At 47.2% G+C, this 19570-nt stretch overlaps 1 protein-coding gene and 1 long non-coding RNA gene across 3 annotated transcripts in view; one reads left to right on the top strand and one right to left on the bottom strand.

The window, feature by feature from the left end:
• Positions 1-14166, top strand: part of LOC140698242 (uncharacterized) — a 76235-nt gene extending 62069 nt beyond the window's left edge. The window contains exon 5 of the long non-coding RNA XR_012075882.1: positions 13975-14166. This is a non-coding gene — a long non-coding RNA (uncharacterized lncRNA). The remainder of the gene's footprint in view (positions 1-13974) is intronic.
• Positions 14161-17550, bottom strand: NHLH2 (nescient helix-loop-helix 2). Of its 2 annotated transcripts, XM_072967948.1 has the most exons (3): positions 17430-17550; positions 16706-17027; positions 14161-14927 (listed from the first exon to the last, which is right to left on the bottom strand). In XM_072967948.1, exon 3 carries the CDS (start codon positions 14917-14919, stop codon positions 14512-14514), a length of 408 nt encoding a protein of 135 aa, XP_072824049.1. In that variant the 5' UTR covers positions 14920-14927; positions 16706-17027; positions 17430-17550; the 3' UTR covers positions 14161-14511. The 2 variants fall into 2 exon arrangements, with proteins under 2 accessions (XP_072824049.1, XP_072824050.1); XM_072967949.1 differs by having other exon boundaries at positions 16706-17549.
• Between the last annotated feature and the right edge of the window lie 2020 nt (positions 17551-19570).

The following is a 19570-nucleotide window of genomic DNA, read 5'->3' as shown; positions in this document are numbered from 1 at the left end:
GTATAAGAGTTCAACATTCTTGCCAGCACTTGGTATTGTAAGTTTTTTGCTCTTTCTTTTGTGTTTAAAGTTGTTCTAATAGTTGTGCATTGATATCTCCTCATGGATTTAATTTTCATTTCCCTAACAGTTAATGATACTGAGCATCTCCACATATGCTATATGCCATTCCTCTGCTTTATCTCTTCTTTGGTGAAGTGGCTGTTTAAAACCTTTTGCAGTTTTTAATTGGCATGCATGTTATCTTGTTGAGTTTTGAAAGCTCTTTATATATTCTAGATACATTTTAAACATCATTATAAACATTTTACTCCTTCAACAGTCCCTTGGAGAAGGTATTGTTATAGATGATAAAACCAAGGTACAGAGAAGTTAAGTAACTTAACTCAAAGTCTCGTGGCTACCAAGAAGTGCTGGCACTGGGATGTGAAACCAGCCATTTTGATTTTAGAGCTCTTGCTCTAAAACAAGAGTTTGCAAACTTTCTACAAGGAGTCAGATAGAAACTTATAGATATTTTGGGCCATGAGGTCTCTGCTGTAACTACTTGAGTCTGCTGTTGTAGCTCAAGGGCAGTCATAAATCAACAAATGGATGTGGTTGTATTTCAATAAAATTTTATTTATGTTCTATACACTGAAACTTGAATTTCAGATAATTTTCATATTATGAGTATTGCCAACCCTTGATCTAAACCATAATACTGTACTGCTTTGCATGTGAACTACTGGCACTTTCCATGCATGTAACCCCAAACACCAAAGTCTTATGTACTTTCTGCAAAATATTTATCTCCTTGTCTTAAAATTGTATATTCCTTTCATGTCTTGGCTATTGTAAATAATGCTATTATGAACAATTGGGTGCATGTATCTTTTTGAATTAGAGTTTCCTCAGGTTATATGCCCAGGAGTGGGATTGCTAAATCATATGGTAAGACATAGAAGCAACCTAAATGTCCATTGGCAGATGATTGGACAAAGAAGCTGTGGTATATACATACAATGGAATACTACGCAGTCATAAAAAAGAATGAAATAATGCCATTTGCGGCAACATGGGTGGACCTGGAGATTGTCATACTAAATGGAGTAAGCCAGAAAGAGAAAGAAAATGGAATCTAAAAAAAAGGACATAAATGAACTTATTTACAAAACAGAGACAGACTCACAGACATAGAAAGCAAACTTATGGTTACCAGGAGGGAAACGGGGTGGAGAGGGATAAATTGGGAGTTCAGGATTAGCAGATACTAACTACTATATATAAAATAGATAAATAGCAAGGTCCTGTATAGCACAGGAACTGTATTCAAAACCTTGTAATAGCCTATAATGAAAAATAATATGAAAAGGAATATACATATGTATAACTGAATCACTATGCTGTACACCTGAAATTAATGCAACATTGTAAATTGACTGTACTTCAATAAGAATTAGAAAAAAGTGTGTATTCCTTTTACAACTACTCATACTGAATATGAGGCACAATGGCATATTGGTACTCAGTGTCTGTTGAATTGAATTCATATCATTGGCACATGGGTAACACATTTCATTTCTAATCCTCTTCCCAGCGATTTTCTCTTAGTAATCACTAGGTGCCTTCTCCACTGTTGTTCTTTATATGTCCTCCAAAATAGTGAATTTATTATGTTCTCCGTAATAGTGGATTTGATGATTTCATCAACATTTTTCTTTCTCTCAGTCAGGTTTCCATGTTAAACCCTCTCGAACGGCTTGCAAAATTTGCCATGACATTCCTCCAGTTCATTATTCAAATACTGAGGGCTTGTTATAGACCAGGCACCTCCCAGGTGCTGATGATTCCATGGCCAACAAGGCAGAGTGCCTGCCTTCAAGGAGTTCATAACCTCAGAAAGAAGTCAGAAAAAGAAACAGGCCAGGACAGTGCTGTGGCATGGGTGCTCTGAGGGAGGCTGGGAGAAGGGGTTACAGGGGCGTTAGAAGGCTCGTCACTAGGGGAGTCACACTCGACATAAGTGAACCTTGCCAAGAGCCTTGCATCTTGGTAGTAAGCCATAAGCTCGGGAGAGCAGGGATAAGGGGGATCTGTGAAGCCATCTTTGCAGTTCCCTATTCACTTTTGGAATCCTCTTCTCTACCCATTAGTCACTTTCAAATGTAAGAGGCTAAAGTGTCACCTGTGCCCACCACCCACCCACCCCCATCCCTTTAACTTTATGCAGGAACTCCACCTACATTGGAGGCACATTCGGGTTTCTTCTGGCTGCACCATTCACTCTGACATGGGTCAGAGCGACGAGCAGCAGGTTTGGAACCCTGGTGAGTTCCCACGCAAATCTCCTGCTCTGGGGAGAGAGCAGAACCCCAGGCAGCGTTGTTAGATCCACGGTTCAGATCAGCAATGCTTTGCCTCTTAAATCTTCTTCTTGAAACTAGTTTTCTTTAACTTGCCATTGCCTGTGACTCTTTCCCGATTTGGATCCCAGGATGTTCACACTGTGGGCGTGGCCAGGGGGCACTTCTCCTCCTATTTGTCAATGGCTGAGCAGACTGGGACCTGTGGTTATACAGTGGATACCAATATTACTGGCCAAGGGGTTTCCATTAGTGTTTGCATTGCAGTGGGAGGAGGAGGGGAGAGAACCACGAAGACAACAAGTTGCTGCAAGCTGCTGTATGTGGGTGAGAAAGGCAGGATGGGGTGGGGCGAGTGTCAGGAGAGAAGGGTTTCCAGTCAGCAGCTTTTACATACCCCATCTTGACATTATTTCCTCCTTTTATAATCATAAATATTATGTGACTGTTCCACATATTGGTTTTGCCTTTCCTCCAAGGAGCTGGAGACCGTGGCCCCTCCTGCAAACCTCGTTGTGCTTTGATTCCAGGGGCCATCTCTTAGTGTTACCATCTCTTTGAGGGACAAACCTCCAGGAGATACAGGCCATCCAATAGAAGAGAAAAGCTGATAAAAATTCCCCTGTTCTTTGTACTAGAAAATAATTTTAGCATCACACTCTGTCCATCTGGACATCATTAATATTGTCAACCACTCCCTTCAGTAGCCTTTAATGTCTAAATAATTACTCCCTGTGGCCATAATCCGACATGATGTCACTCCCCTCCTGATTTGCATTTCATAGATAACAGACAGCTTGGGAATTACAGGAGGCTTTGTGAGCGGCTCTGAAAGCCTACACTTACTCCCACCATCACCCCAATCACATCATGTCCCCTCCTCTAAATCTGTCACCAAACTGCACAACCTTCCCCCAGCCAATTACCCTTTTCCTTCTGTTACACCATCACTGGTTCTGTCTATACCGAGCTCATCATCCTGACTGATCACCGGAAACTGAGTTGACGGATCGGGACATTTCTGTGCTTTGCTTGACGTGGGCATCCTTGACTGGAATCTCAACTTTTCATTCCTGTGTATGGTAACCACTCCCCCCTCAATACACGAATCACTTTTTCACTTGGTCATCTCGCTTCTTTGCAGACACACAGCCACCCGCTCTGGGTAAACCTAATGTCTGGGCGCAGACTGCTTCTCTAGTCTCCTGGGTGTCTGCCAGGTCACTCTTGTCCCCTTTTCCCTCACTCAGACTCAGACAAGCAGAGATGCTTCTCCGAGAACCAGGTGAGAGTGAGGCCAGGCTCTGTGCTATCAAGTAACAGAAAGTTGGTCTCTTTTTGAACATTGACTTGCTATTCTGTTTTACCTCTTTTCACCTGTTTTTTTCCCCCCTCTTTAATTTCTCCTTTTCTTTCTCCATCATCTCTCAGTCCTCCTTCTCACTGTCCTCTTAACCAACTCTTGGCTTCCCTCTTCCCAGACAGTCATTTTTCTTCTCCATGTCTACGTCTGGCCTTTGTCTACGCAATAGCAAGCATCTGGATACGTGGTACAAACCTGCTGTCAAATACCCAGATGCTTGCAAACATCTGGGTATTTTGGCAGCCCGCAGCAACAGCAGCTGGATAATGGAATTAATTTTTCACTTTTCAGTCATCACTTGACATCGGATGGACAGAGTCTCACCAGCCACTCTCTGAGCACAGCCCATCATCCCCTGGCAATTCTTTCCTCCTCTCACACGGGGAATTATCCCTGTCAATCATTTTTGTGTTGAAGAAAAGGGGAAGCAATATGTCTCTTCTCGGGCCTGCAGTACATCATCGCTGCATGCCTCAGTTCTCCTATGGAACGAGCTAGTAGTTGCTGACAGTGGCTTTAACCTCTCCCACCCCGGAGGCAGGGAGAAGAGAGCTGGAGACACGGGAAATACTGCGTTCTCCGCACGAGTCTGGGGAATTTGACAAGAACTCATTTCTTATTAGAAACACTATCTGGTCTAAGATCCTCCGCCTCCATCTCTCTCATATTCTTGGGACCACTCTATTTACAAGAGGAAGCAACATGATGGCAACTTCCTACTCCTGTCCGCGGTGTTTCACAAAAGGCCCATGTTATCTGTATGTATTCGTCTCAAGCAGCTTAGAATAACACTGCTCCGCCCCTCTGGGGCCTTCAGGAGAAGGACGGTCTCTAGAGGCCGCCCCAGACGGCACAGCGTTCATATTTGCTCTGCTTACATCTGGCGGCCTCAGAGTAACTTCCAGACGTTCCGGGAGCTGCGGGACAGTGCCAGGGTGGAATCAACCTCCCCCCACCCCACCCCAGCAGAGGTGCAGTAACTGTGCCCACCCAGGGCTACAACCACGGCGGTGCATCTGTGTGTACGCGTGCAGACCGGTGTGGCTTCGTTAAAGTGTGTGTGCGCGTGTAAGCGCGCGCTCGCGCAAGCCATGCGTGTAGACCAAAGGTTAAGGGAATGCGTCCGCCGGCCGTTTCTGTTTTCAGGAGATTCGGTGGAATAGAGACACAGCCCCCAGTCAGTGCAGTCAGAAAACATATCAGTCAATTTGCTGAAAACCAATTCCAGCGTGAGTGTTGGCCGGCGCCACGTAGACGCGGCCTAAGTGGCCGCGGGGCGCGGCGGGTCAGTGAAGAGCCCGCGGTGGCGGGCCGCGCCGCGTCCCCAGGGTGGCGATGTCACCCCGCTCCACATCCTCTGCGTCTCTCTCGCTGGCCGGGCTCCTCAGGAGGCGGGCGGAGTGGCCTCTCCCCTCCCCCGCCTCCCCCTCCATCCCTCCCCTCCTCCCTCCCAGCCCCGCCCCCTCCCTCCCTCCACCTTCTCCCAGAGGAGGTGACAGACGGGCCTGTAATTTGGTTCCATTCGCTCGACTGGAGCAACACCTGCCCCCCTCCCCTGGGACGCGAGGGTCTCATCCCAAACCATACAAGAAGCCAAAGACAAATCCGGGCCCACATGCAAATAGGACGGCGGCACAGAGGGGAGCAGGCGGCCTGCAGCCGGGCTGCCACTCCCGCATTCTGCCCACAAACCAGGAACATCAAAGCCCTCTTGAAGTGCAGACTACGAAAAATCACCCAAAACTTTAATTAGGGTTTCAGAGTTTTTAAAAATCAATCATTATCTATTGCAGTAAGTAGTGTCTCCTTCCACTCACACCACAGGATAATAAAACAAAGTGGCTGGCATTCTGGGGTAAGGATAGCAAAGTTTAGATACAGAGTGTAAAGAACAAGGGTCCTGTATTCAATCACATGTAATAACCTATAATGAAAAGGAATATGAAAAAGAATGTATATATATGTGTAACTGAATCACTGTGCTGCATTCCAGAAACTAACACAACATTGTAAATCAACCATACTTCAGTTAAAAAACAAAAACAAGCAAACAAAAAACAGGGGAGTGAGATATGCAGGAGTGTGTGTGACAGCCCTGGGCCCCTGGCGTCTGTCACAGCCATGACAACAGTAGATGTTCCCTTCTTCTGAATCATTTTCTTTGTGTAAGTTTTTAGTGCCCACGCACAGCCTCCCTCACCAGAACACTCATTTCTTTTTCCATTTATTCTAGAATTGGACAAGGGCACTAACCACTAGACCTTTCTGAACATTTCCAGAAGTCTAAGTGTCATCAGGGTCGCCCTGCCAGAGTGACTCCTTCTGGCTCCTCCTGAGTCTGGACACACAGAATAAGCCCCCAGCCCTCGACAGCCAGACACAGAGCCATGCCCCACATTGATGCCTTCGTCACCTGTCCCTCTTCTTTGTGATAAGAGGTCTCTCAGCAGGAGAGGACAAGTCCAAGAGGCCAGGCCAAGGTCTAGTTCGGGGTCCAGGCTGCTGAAAAGAGAATATTTTTTCTTCCAGTTGCTGTAGGTTTCCTTTTTCCCCCATAAAAGGGATACTTTTGTGTTTTTTCCCTCTTTTCCTTTTTTCAGAGTGGAAGCTTTTGGGTTTCACTGCCCTTCCGCTTCATTTTCCCATGTAAGTCCTTACTAGCTGTGTGACCTGGGGCGAGTTACTTAACCTCTCTGTGCCTCAATGTCTTCATCTGTAATTTTGGAATAATGAGAGCTCCTACCTCACTGAGTTGTAGGAGAATTGCGTTAATGGAAAGTTCCCAGCGCAGGGTGAGCGCTTGGTGTTTGCAGTTGTTTTTGCTGATACTGTTATTAGTCACCAGGCTACTAACTGCACACCAGGGTGGACAGCGTGAGGTCTGTGGGTGGACGGAGCTCGGGATTGGTGTCAAAGGCTGCTGGGTGGCTGCCCTGCTGAGAGGGTATGAGGCTGTGGGTGAGTCACTTAACCCCTCAGAGTGCTGGGCGTACCCTGGTGCCAGGCCTAGGGGACTCACAGAAATGGCAAATGTGACAGACTTGTGACCTGAAAGGACCGTGCTGGGGCACTTGTTACTGAGGTTAATGGTCCTCAGGCCCTCACAGGTGCCGCTGTCCCAGGTGGGGGGTGGGGGGTGGGGGGCTGGCAGTTCCTCTCTCCTGAGTCCCCAGAATGCTTTCTACTCCATGTCACCTCCTCACTCCAGTTCCTGAACAACAGCTAAGAGAATCCATCCTCTGTTTTTAAATCTTTAAAATCTGGTTAAGTTGGGTTCTGTGTTCTAGGGACCCCTTCTCCCTTCCCTGTCCCCCTGGGCTGGAGTTAGCCAGTTGCCAACCACCAGCTAGCCCAGCACAGCCCACAGGGCCGCCTTGACTGCGGAATGGCCTTCTGTGCTGAAGTGGCCAGTTCTCAGGCACATCCATCCATGACGGGGCAGGGGGAGGGTGGCGAGGGGGGCGCTCACATCCAACATGTGAGTAAAGAAAGTGCCAACGTAAAGGAGGACAGGGGGTGAATTTTTAAAATAGAAGGACGACTACCAGAGAGACAATCCAACTGACTGGAGGAAAAAGATAGTCAGGAAACATGAGTTAGACCAGCTGTGAAATTCCCCTCAAAAATATAGGTGTCCGCTGCTGCTCATGATGTTAATTTGTTTCACTGTGATAATGGTATTTCAGTTCTGTTAAAAAAAAAAGTTTATCTTTTAGAGATACTTACTGATGTATTTATGGTTGAAATAGTGCGATGTTTGGGATTTGTTTCAAATCACTCAAAGGGGAAAGCGTGGATAAGAGTATAAATGAAATGTCGGTACATTAGAATCCAGCTTACTATCCCCTTAGCTTTGGTAGATATTCTTAAATCATCCATAAGACTTTTTTTTCTTAATTAATTGTTCAAAAAGTTCTTGCTGATTGATTTTTACTCAACAGGCCCCAATTGACTCACACCTGAATTAAGGCAACCTCTCCCCTCATCCCAGCTCCCCCCACCCCCCGCCCCTTGAGCACAGCTCAGGGAGTGACTCCCAGTCCTCAGTGTTTTTCATCAGCACACCACGCATTGCACCACCGGGTCCGTTCTGGAGGATGTTTCTTTCATCTCCTGCCCGTAAGTCAGTCTGACCCCCATGAGCCTCTCTAGCAGACCAACCCCAAGGTCCTCTTCCTCTCAATTCTCCCTCCCTGACCCCAGGTGACCCCAGGGACAGCCTCCCCTTCTCCAAACTCCACCAACATTACCACTTTTCCTGTGATCCAAGAAGCTCCTGAAATCTTTCCTTTCCTTTTCTTTTCTTTTCTTTTCTTAGAATTGAAGTATAGTTGATGTACAATGTCATGTTAGTTTCTGGTGTACAGCAAAGTGACTCAGTTATACACGTATATGTCTTTCTGTTCTTTCTCAGATTCATTTCCATTATGTTACTGTAACATGTTGAATATAGTTCCCTGTCCTGTGCAGTAGGATCCTGTTGTTTATTTGGTATGTAGGAGTATGTATCTGTTGGTACCAAATTTCAAATTCATTTCTCACCACCTTTCCCCTTTGGTAATCATAAGTTTGTTTTCTATGCCTATGAGTCTATTTCTATTTTTGTAAATAAGTTCATTTGTATCATTTTTTAGATTCCACATGTAAGTGGTATCATATGACATTTGTCTTTGTCTGATTTACTTCACTTAGTATGATAACCTCTAAATCCATCCATGTTGCTGCAAATGGCATCGTGAAATCTTCCCCTTTCTTGATATCTTTTTGGAATGATCAGCACGAAGATGAGAAACCTCCCTCCTGACCCGGAAATACTTAGCAAATTTGAACGGAAAATTTCCACAATTTCTGTCTCCATTACCTCAAAAATAAGTTAACTATTTAATTTGACTTTTGAAAAAGTTATCTGCTGTAAGAACCAATACAACCAGTGCTACTGGGATCTGACGACGCATCGGATATGTTCTAAGTGCTTTGCATGCACTAACTCAATCAATCCTCCTAGTAGTATACTACTAGTACTCACCATTTTACCCCCATTTTAGGTGAGACAATTGAGGCACAGAACCAAGGAATTTGTTCAAGGCCACAGCTAGTTAATAGAAGAGCCAGGGTTCACAGCATCCAGTGTGATGGGGAAAAAAAACCAAGATGAAAAAAGAAGAGGCAGAGGCCAGGCCTCCCACATGGAATGGAGTGGGGCTTTCAGACCCGCACATAACCTTAGATGCATGTGTTCATGGTTTACTCCATGGATGACTGTTGACTTACTATGTTTTCTGTCTTATAAGACAGGGGTTATTATTGTCTGACTTTTTGTAGAGTTGATAATGTGTCATATGCAGATGACTACAGTTGGAAGAGACCGCAAATCATGACTACATGAGTGAATTATTAATGTATTATTATTTTTAGCTGCTCCCATGCAAATTCTTATGCATACTATAAATACAAAGTTAATAATAATCGTTCATGTTTATCCAGCACTTACCATGTTCTTCCTATTCTGGAAACGCTCTGCTTTATCCCATGGAAAACTCACCACAGCATCTGAGAAAGCATATATATATATATTGTCCCATCCCACACATTTGAAAATGGAGGCTTAAGGGAATACAGTCACATGTTCAACATCACACATTCAAAATAAGTTGGAGCCAGAGTCTGACCCTAGCCCCAGAGTCTTAGGTCTCAAACACAGAGAAACAGATCAGTTCTGGCATGAAGGTGTTTGTACCTGGGACTCAGCAGTTCACGCTGCCCATAGAAATTGAGGAAAGTTTTGCCAAGTGCTTACACTTGAGTTGGGTGACAATGGAACCACTGAAATTTTCTGGGCCAAAACATAAGATTGGAGGAGAGCACTTTAGGCAGAGAGAAAGCAAGTACGAAGGCATGGATTATAAAGGACCAACCATGTCCAGGGAAGTGGGCAAATCTGAACTTGGCAGGAACATTTAACCTCAGGGAGAGTGGCTGAAGATGCGGTAGAGGGTCTGGACAAGATTGTGATAGATTTCTGTGCCCAGAGAAAGAACTTGAGTTTATTTGTTTTTATTTTTTTAAATAGGCATTGAGGAGCCAAGAAAAATGTCTAGGCAGGGAATGACATGCCAACTTTAGAAGATGGTTCTTGGGGCAGTGTGAGGATGGGTGTGAGCAGGGGAGGCTGAGGAGCCAGGCTCACCCATGCTGGTGAAGAGGAATACCATGGACAGTGCCAGATCGGAGCCAGACTCCTCCAGGAGGGGCTGGTCCGGGACTGCCACTAGCCTGCAGTGTCTTCCCAACAGTTAGCCCCAAGCCAGAGCACCTGTTTGACCCAGCAAGCAGGACACACAGGGCTCAGGCTTAGTTTCCACATGTCCCCTTGGTTGGATGGCCAGGTGTGTGCACTGTAGATCCTGCACTCCTTTGCATGCCTGAGCTGAAGCCTCCCCTGAGCACATGGGTGGAGAGGTGGGGTGCCGGGGCCAACAGATGGGGTGTGTGCATGGCACAGCTGCCCCTCTAGCAAAGGAAAGCCATAGAGTATGATGAGTAAGGGCGGGGGCTTTGATGAGCTGACAAACATGCCTTCATGATCCTAAGCAAGTTATTTAGCTTCTTTAAGCCTCAAGTCCCTCATATGTTAAGTGAAGACAAAAGTACCTACCACGTTGTGTTGTTCTGAGAGTTAAGTGAGACGATGCCTGCAAAGCACTTAATGGGGTAAGCGAGCACATAGTACACACTCAATACGTGGTAGCTGTCACTGTTTCTACCACCACCAGCACTAACCGAGACAGCCCTTCTAAGCCCGGAAGGAGTATCACCTGTACGTGTGTTCGAGTTAGCTGTCCCCACCCCCTTGACCCCTGATGCCCCGAACACCCCTGGGCAGAAGACGGCATGCAGAGACATCCAGGCAGCAGTGAAGGGAACTGGATAAACCCCAGTGTCACAGAGGTCCGCTCTGTCGACTTACCTCACAGAGCAGTCTGGTGCCATGTGTTCATGGGCAGGGCCACCGGAGGAAGCCCTGAGAACAGGGTTCAAATGGGAAGCAGGTGTTCCCTGCCCCAGTCCTCCACCTTGATCCAGCCTCATTTCTTCCCACACCTGTTTCCCCTGTCCCCAGTCTGCTCTTCTTCCCCGGTGCTTCCCACCACTCACTTCGCCCCTGCCCCTTTCCTTGCCCTCTCCACGCAAGGGGAGGTTTTCGTTTGTTTTTGTTTTTCCCCAGAACGTTTGCCCCCTTTCTCTGGATATCTCCAAACAGTGGCAGAAGTGAGGGGACATCTGGGCAGAGAAGGAGGCAGTACAGGTGTCCTTGTCAGCCGGGCCAGGTGGGGCTAGGCTTCTTGGGGAGGAGCCATGCCCTGGTAAGTTGTTGAGCCGTGGGGACCAAGAGCAGAGACGGGAGGAACAGGAGGAGGAACTGTGGTCAGACAGGGGTTGGCCTGGGGGTGGGGGGCAGCTGAGGGGAAGGAGGATGCCAGCGGGGAATAGTGAGCCATCTCCAGGGGCTGTGTTGGCGGCAGGAGCACAGGTCAGGTTAACAGGATGGGAGGAGGGAGGGCACCACAAGGGCCAGCAGTCGTGGAGGCTGCTGGTTCGGCAGAGATGGGTCCACTCAGAGGTTACCTCCCCAGAGAGGCCTTCCCTAACAGCTCTAACATAATACCCTCCACCAGCACCCCTAGCTGCCATTCTCTTTCCTTACCCTGCTTTATTTAGCAACACCTGAAATTAAGTGTACACTCTTCTCCAGTCTCATTTGTGGCTCTATTTTTAGCACCTAGGACAATGCCTGATACACAGTAGGTCCTCAGTAAACATCTGTTGAATGTTCAACAGATGTTTACTGAGCGATCACCATCATCGTTATCCAAAGACTCATTACTCCCTTACCTATGGCTGAACACTCACTAGGTCCCTGCCATGTGCTAGGAGGAGCCAGACACCCTCTGGTCCAGAAGGGCCTTAATCTAAAGAGCGGAGTTAACAGGTTCCCTCTAGATGTCAGCGGGTGGACTGTGTTGGTCAGTTGGAAGGTGGGCTCATAAACCAGGAAAGGGAGGTCCTCAGAAGGTTTCCAGAGGCTACAAGTTGACATCATCTCCTTGGCGTAGGAGCAGGGCCGATTTTTCTGTCCTACAACAGAGAAGTGCTATGAGGACTGGGAATAGCTATCTTGCCATACTCCTCGAGGTGGGAAGGAAGACCTGCAAACTCTCAATCGAGAGACAGAGGGTGTTTGCAGGCCGGGTAACCGGTCCCTGCTGCAGGCGCCACGACGTGGTCCGGATTCAAGGCCAGAAAAGCCACTGCTCTTTTTCATGTCCTAGGAAGTGCTTTCCTCAGATGAGGAAGAGAATAAAGCCTCATGGATTAGGTATCTGTGAACCTGACTATACCTGAGTAAAAAGTGAAAAACACTCATGATCACAGTTATTTTATAGATACAAAACTAAACATCCACATAAATGTATTGTTTACTTTGCAACCAGAGGTTTGGTGCAATATAGACTCATAGTTGATAATATTCGATATATGTGTGTGTTTTAAGTTATTCATGTCTTCTGCTTGTAGACGGAAGATTTCACATTTTTATATTAACTATAGGCTTTTGTCGATGACATTCTTCATATGTCAAGGTAGGTCCAGGGCTTAGCTATTTTTTGTTTGCAGATGTCATGTCCTAAATCTATGTCCTGATTAGATGTTTGAGTCTTACGATAGTGAAATACACCTTGTTCTTAATAAAGCCATGAGGACCTAGAGTCTTCATACCAGGGGTCTTCTCACTGCCCTTAAGGAGCCATGTGACTTAGTGCGGGGCAGTTAAAGTCTTTGGACCTCAGTTTCCCAACTCTAATTTGAACAGATTGTGCTAGTTACTAAGTTTGCTTTAGGGCAAAGGAATGTATGATTCAAGTAATATTTTATATAAACACTATACTTTATTTCTTCATCAAGAGAAACACCATGTATGTCATCATCATATGTAGGCCACCTATTTATAGACTGATAAAGTACAGGTTTAGGAAGAGCATCAGATTTTGCTATACGTGTTAAGGTTTGGTTTTGTGGTTGTTTTTTTCATGAGTTCCTTTCTGAGGAGTTGAGTGCATTAAGATATTTCATGCTCAGCCAGTATGTTCATTATTTTTAGGCAGTATGCTTAAAATAAAGGAGATGACTTTATTTGATACCTTTATTTATATGCAAAACAGCGCACCATTCATGAGATATGAAAAACTCGTCAGATAGAAACCAGATTATATCTATTTTCACTACAAAATATTGCATTATATAAAGCAACAGAGACACAAAAAAACCCTGAAAAAGACTAAAATCTTTGGATAGCAGATGTGTTTTTTTTTTCCCTTGTCTCTAAAATACACTCCTTGTTTTAAGAGTTTCACAGCTGAGAACATGAAACATTTTCAGGTTATAGACTTTTCTTTTTGGTTGTCACAGAGGAAAGTAGTTCTGAATTCTTTTTTTTTTTTTAGGAAAATAACTTAATTTCCTAAAATCATCCCCCACACAAACATCACACACACACACACACACACACACAAAGAAGCTACTCTCCTTATAAACAGTTTGCAAAGTACTTTTCAGACATAACTACAGATAAGGGTAACAACACTTAACTTTTTTTTAAAAAACTATAATAGTGAAGTGTTAGTGTTGCTGATCTCACAACAAAAGAACCTTTCAGGAACAAACATCTTAATATATAAAATATGTTTAGAAACAGGGAAATGTGGGAAGTTTGATATACAAGTGCAATATAATTAGAGCAAAAAGAAAGACCACGGTATAATCTCAACACACACGTAAAAAGTTAGACATAATTATTCCACAGGAAAAAGTGTAAACACTTGACTATAAATAAATTGGCACAGAGTATCCAAAGTAAAATTATCACCACTCTGAAAAATAAACGTCTTGAAAAAAATACTCTACTCCTTCTAACATAAATAAAAATAGGTTGTCTTTTTCTAACTGCACCTATGGGTTCACATGTTTAAGGTCACAAATAGATGTTTTTGGATATATAAAGGGGCACTTCGCCTGAAAAAGCAATCAGATATTACATTTTCCATTTAAATATGGATTTTTCTGTCTACATTAGCGTCAGACCTTGGGGTCAAAAATCTCACCAAACTCAAATCTTCCCACGATATCTCAATGTATCTTTTTAACCTTACAAAACATTCTAGGCTTGTCTGTTCTGTTTGGATTCTAATATAATCTTTCTTTTCACAACAGAACAGTTTCCGGTTCCATCTTCCTGTGCCTTAAATCTCTGCCCTGGAGAAGATGCCCTCCCCTTCCCTCTTAATGTTTGGTGATTTGTCAGTTAGAAGAAATCCAGATAGTCTAAAGGTGTAAGTCCAGACTCTGAGCTTCTGGCCTCGTTCTTTCAAAACATGAAGATCTGTGGGAGAGAAACGTGGGAGAACTCAGTCCCCAGTGAGCTAAAGCAACGACCCTTAAAGGGATCCTAACACGTGGAAGGGAGGCCTGGAGCCTCCTCTCCGGTGCCTCCAGGAGGTTCGCCTGGCCTGGAAAATCCCCCCTGCACACCCCGGGGCTCGCCAGACCCCACCCTTCTGGAGTCAGAAACCTGCCAGAGTCGCGCTGCTGGCCCGAGAGAACGCGGGTGCGAGCGTTCCCCACCTTCCAAGGCCGTGGCGGCGGCCGTCCCGCTGGGCCGCCTCCTCTGCCGCCATCGCCGCGGCGGCCGCCCGGGCGGGCCGCGCTTCACCCACTCCCGGCCAGGCGGCCGCCCGCGGCGCCGCGGCCCTACACGTCCAGGACGTGGTTGAGATAGGAGATGTAGCAGATGGCCAGGCGCAGGATCTCGATCTTGGACAGCTTCTTGTCCGGGGGCAGCGTGGGCAGCAGTTTGCGGAGCTCGGCGAAGGCCAGGTTGAAGGCTTCCACGCGGATGCGCTCGCGGGTGGCGTGGGCCGAGCGGTACTTGGCCGTGGCGCGCCGGCGGCGGCGCTTCTCCTCGCGGCTCAGCTGCTGCGGGTGCGGGTAGAGGGCGGCCCGGCTGCCGCCCTTGCCGTCGCCCTCGGCCTCCTCCACCGGCTCCAGGTCCGACACGCTGCCCAGCACCTTGGCGTCCGCGCCGCCCAGCGACTCCGGGTCCGAGTGCGCCGAGCTGGGGTGGTCCGAGTCGGCGGCTTGGTCCGGACTCAGCATCATTTTGGAGGCTGAGGGGGAGTCAGAAAGGCAATCAGTGAAAGGAACGCGGGTCTCTGAGGAGGAGCGGGAGCGAGCGAGGGCCTAGCACGCCGGGCTTCGGCGCGGCCCGGGGCCGCCTCCCCACGGCAGGCCGGCGCCCTCCGAGGAGCGGGCGCCGCGGGGAGGGAGCGCGCCGAGGCGGGCAGGCCCGGGGGCCGAGCCCCGCGCCGGAGCCAGGGAGGTCTCGCCTCGGCCGGGGCCGCATCTCGGACCTGCCACCGCGGCCTGCAGGGGGCGGAGACCGGCCCGCGGGCCTGCTCCGGAGAACGCCCGCAGGCCTGCGAGGCCGCCACTGGGTTTTGTGCTTCCTCCGGCCAAAGACCGACTCGGCCATTCCGCTCCCTCACTTCTCCGACCCTGACGAACGAATGAATCCGAACGGCGAATCCATCTGGGTTTTGCGCGGGGCGGGGAGACGCGAAGCGAGGGCCTGGGGCGAAGCTGCGGGAGAGCCGGGCGCCCGCGGGCCCCGCGCGGGTCTAGGGCGCAGGGGCGGCCCAGGATCAAGAAGAACCCAGCCCTGGGCGCAGACGGAGAGCAGGCGGCCCGAGCAGGAAGGCTTCTTGTCCGCCTCGCGCTTCTCCGAAATAATAAAGAGATGACTAAACAAACGCGGAGGCTCCTTTCAACAGCAAATGGACTCTTACGCCCTCGCAGTCTCCCGAAGCACCATCTGTCACGCAGACAGCCACACACATCGGGGACCTAGGGACCGGCGACGTGAGATAAGACAATGCGGCCACAGTCTGCCGACCACCTCACGGGAAAAGGCCGGCGGCCGGGAGGCTGCGGGAGGAGAGGCTGGGGAGGGAACGACAGGCCCGGGGGTCGAGGGGAGGCGGGCGCCTCGCCTGCTGCTCCGGCCCGAGCTGCATCCCCTCCTGCAAAGTTCGTCTGCTCGGAGCCCGGAGTCGGGAGACGGTAGCACGGTCGCCGAGCGGCCGGGCCGAGGCCGAGCTAGTCTACCTTCCGCCTTTCTCTTAAGGATGCGCCCCTGGAAGGGCCGCCTTCCCCGGCTCCTCCCGGGTGCCCGGTGGACCGGCCTGCATCGCACACCTACTGGGAGGGAGCCGCCGCCAGCCGCGGGGCTTCGGGGGAATTCTGGCTTCGAGAAAGGGGCCGGCAGGCGGGGAAAGCACCTGCGGGGGCTGCGCGCACCGACTGCGGGCGCCGGGAGGGAGGACCAGGCTGCGAGCCCTGGTCCCCGCGTGTGCCGCAGGAGGGATGCTCGCAGAGGGAGCGATCGCGTCCGCTACGGGCGGGGGGTTTGCTCCTAGACAAAAGCAGGGAAGGTGCCATCCGCTCGCAACACCGCACTTGGCGAGGAGCGAATTTCACTCCGAGGAGGCTTTCATTTCCCTGCGAGGAAAGCAAGTCCTCTAAGGCAAAATAAAAACAAATGCTCCAGGTGAACTCCATGTGACTCCCTGCGGGCTTTTCTCGGCTACGTTCATAAGTAGAACAACTTGCACCTACACTTTCGCCTTGAAAGGGCATAAATAAATAGGCGAGTAATGGAAAATCACAATAAACCACAACATAGTTGTAGTTCGGCTAAAAAGTTCCTGGGTTGCCCTCAAAGCAGGTTAAATTCTCCTCCAGATATCTTTTAAAAATATTCATAAATAACACGTCGTGTATGCATTTCGTTTCTTCAACCACTCACTGAAATACATCTACAAATGCAATGTGAATAATCTAAGTTAGTTCCAAGGTTGGGGGGAAAAATCATTCAAAGGAGGCTTACCTTGTAAAAGCCTTTTCGGTAATCTTTTCTCCGATCTTTTAGAGTTAAAATTCCAGGGAATAGCGGGGAGAAATTCCAAATATATTAAAAGCAGCAAATATTTATTACATTCAAAAATGAAAAAGCAGCTGTCATCTCGCTGGTGTCCACAGCGAGGGACGATAGTATCTCAGGATGTGGAAGATATGAATGATTGTTCACTTAGTTGATAGATCAAGACCGCCTTTTCCTTTTAATTGTTCTCAAACATTTCGGGAAATTCGTTGATTTTTTTTAAACGATGTGTTGGAAAGTCTCGTGCCTCTTTTCCTCTTCTAGGTCTCTATAAATAACAAAAGAGATGCAGAGATAAACACAATCACATCAAAGGGGCTGATTCCTCCACTTTCTAATAGCGAAGAATCAATAAGAAAGATGGTTAAGATAAGATTCCGCTCCTGTAGGACTCCTTTCCTTCCCTTAATACGGCTGAGCAGAAACTGGGAAGTGCAAGGCAGAGATGCGATCTTGCTCAGAAGTGATTTTTTTTTTTTTTTTGAGATAAGGCTTTGTTCAGCTGATGTCTCCCCAGTTCCCAGGAACACAATACTGTAACTCGGGGCTAAGCTTGCCTCTTCCTCTTCCCTCATTTACTTGTATGTTGTATAAACAGGCACCTATTTCCACTTTCAAAGTCTTTCAAGGCTTGGTAACATCTCCCACCCCCACCCCCTCCTTTCTTTACCTTGTAGCAAAATATACATTGTCAGTGGCTTGGAGATGCTTGGAGGAAGGTTGGTGAAAAGTGAACGTCTCCTGGAGTAACAGTGACAGGGAAGCGGAGAAAGACGCGAGAGGGTGGGAGAAGCCAGAGCAAAGAGGCAGAGATGCGTGTGTGGCTTCTTGGCTCTCCTGGTACCAATTGATTCAGGCTGGAGATGGTGGAAGAGATAAAGGCTTAAGAAGGGGGATGGAATTTTTTTCCCTAAATTGATATTTAATGGGAAATCCTATTGGACAGAAACCTGGACATGAGTCACTTAATTGGACTTGACATCTGTCACAGTGTGGGAGTTTTCACAGCCCAAATATTTTAGCAGATCAGATTCCCACTGAATCTGTGCCATAAAATATAACAGTTGAAAGCAGTCCATGACAGAAACCTTAGCCTCTAATCAGAATCTCTGGCCATAATCAGACAATTTCTCTTTTTCAGATTATTGATGCAGTATTTAAGTGCAAACAAACAACATATTGACTATGGAAAAATTCTCCTGGCAGATTATAAGACCAGTATCTTCCCTTAAAGTTTAGGATAATATTTGTGTCCAGAACATGGAAATAATACTATATCCGGTGCTACAGTAAAATATATTCAGATATGCAACAGCTAACATGTATTAGTGACCATTTACATTTTAAAAGGCACTTTAGCAAGGCTTGATTAAGCATATTCATATTTTTGAGAGATATTCTGCCACTAGACTAATTTTCCCATATATGATTAAAAAAAAATCTTTCAATAGATTAAATCATTGGTGAAACTGAAAACAAAATCCAGGTATTGTCATTTCAGGGCTCACTGTTTGAGACCCTTCTACTTGTCTGAATATGTTTGTTTTTCTTTTCACTCACTCATTCAGTTAGCTTAAAATATGGCATGCCACATGTGTTGATGATTGCAGTCCATTCTTGCTTATTTTAACATGTGAATATTTAGCTGTGTGGCAGTACATTGGGCCAGGGTTGTGAACACACACAAATCATGTGTATTCCAGAACATGATACCTTTGCCTTACATGACCCCACAGCCCTGAATCTATATGCCTTATAATTAAAGGGAAAATCTAGTTCAATTATTTGGCCACTTTATATATATATATATATATATATATATATATATATATATATATATATATATATATGCTGTTAGTCACCATCAATTATGTATTATTTGCAAGCATTGTAGCTTGTTTGATTGTGCAAGTTCAAAGAAATAAGAGTATTGCAGCCTTACTCCCCACTGCCCCAATCCCTGGGATAGCATTTGTGGAGAGAGGAGTCCTCATTTTCACTCCTTGGAGTTTTGCCCTAAACACAGGTTTTATCTTCAGGGGAGGGGGTTTGATCAGCCCGCCCTGAAAGTGACCCTCTGGGTTCCTCTTGGCTGCCACCATTCCTGTATGCCTTTGCACACATTTTTCATCCCATGGGAGATTCCTGGACCAGGATGAGGTGGGGGAGAGCATGGTGTGCCTCCACAGAAAAAGGGCACCAGCGCTGTCCAGCTTTGCCTCTGCCCAGCCCCAGGACAGAAGTATATTTACATATCCCAGGACATTTAAGTGGAGGCGGAAGCCAGCCACATTCAGGTGGCAATGGAAATGGGGGAGTTTATGAATTCCCAAGGTGGTAAAGATGAAGGTTTCCCCAGTCTGGCTAGGAGCAGTCAACACCAAGCATTCACATCTAGCAGGAAGTGTGCAAACAAGGGTACACCCACAGACACCTGTACTGTTCACCCCCCATTACTCACACAAGCTGGCTGGCTCTATTAGACCACTCCATATTCAGACCAACAGACCGAAAACCTGGTGGATCTGATCACCATAGCTCACCAGGCAACTGCTAGCGTGAGAAGTAACTGGTATCTCTGGTTACCCTGGTGTTGGGGGGAAGACAGGGAAATAGGGAGACAATCCAGGGCAGGTCAGATTCTGCTGTGCTGTGTGTGGATCCAGACACATTCTCTTTCACATCCAGGCTTTCTCCTTCCACACTTACAGCCTGCACGTGCATGAGTTAACACATGAATAAGCCCCTGTAAACAGGTACATGCTCAGATCCATATGGAACCATGCCTAGACACACGGTCATGGTCACAAA

The sequence above is a fragment of the Vicugna pacos genome, chromosome 9 (genome assembly GCF_048564905.1).
Source record: "Vicugna pacos chromosome 9, VicPac4, whole genome shotgun sequence".
NCBI lineage: Eukaryota > Metazoa > Chordata > Mammalia > Artiodactyla > Camelidae > Vicugna > Vicugna pacos.
This window is presented reverse-complemented; position numbering and strand designations above follow the sequence as displayed.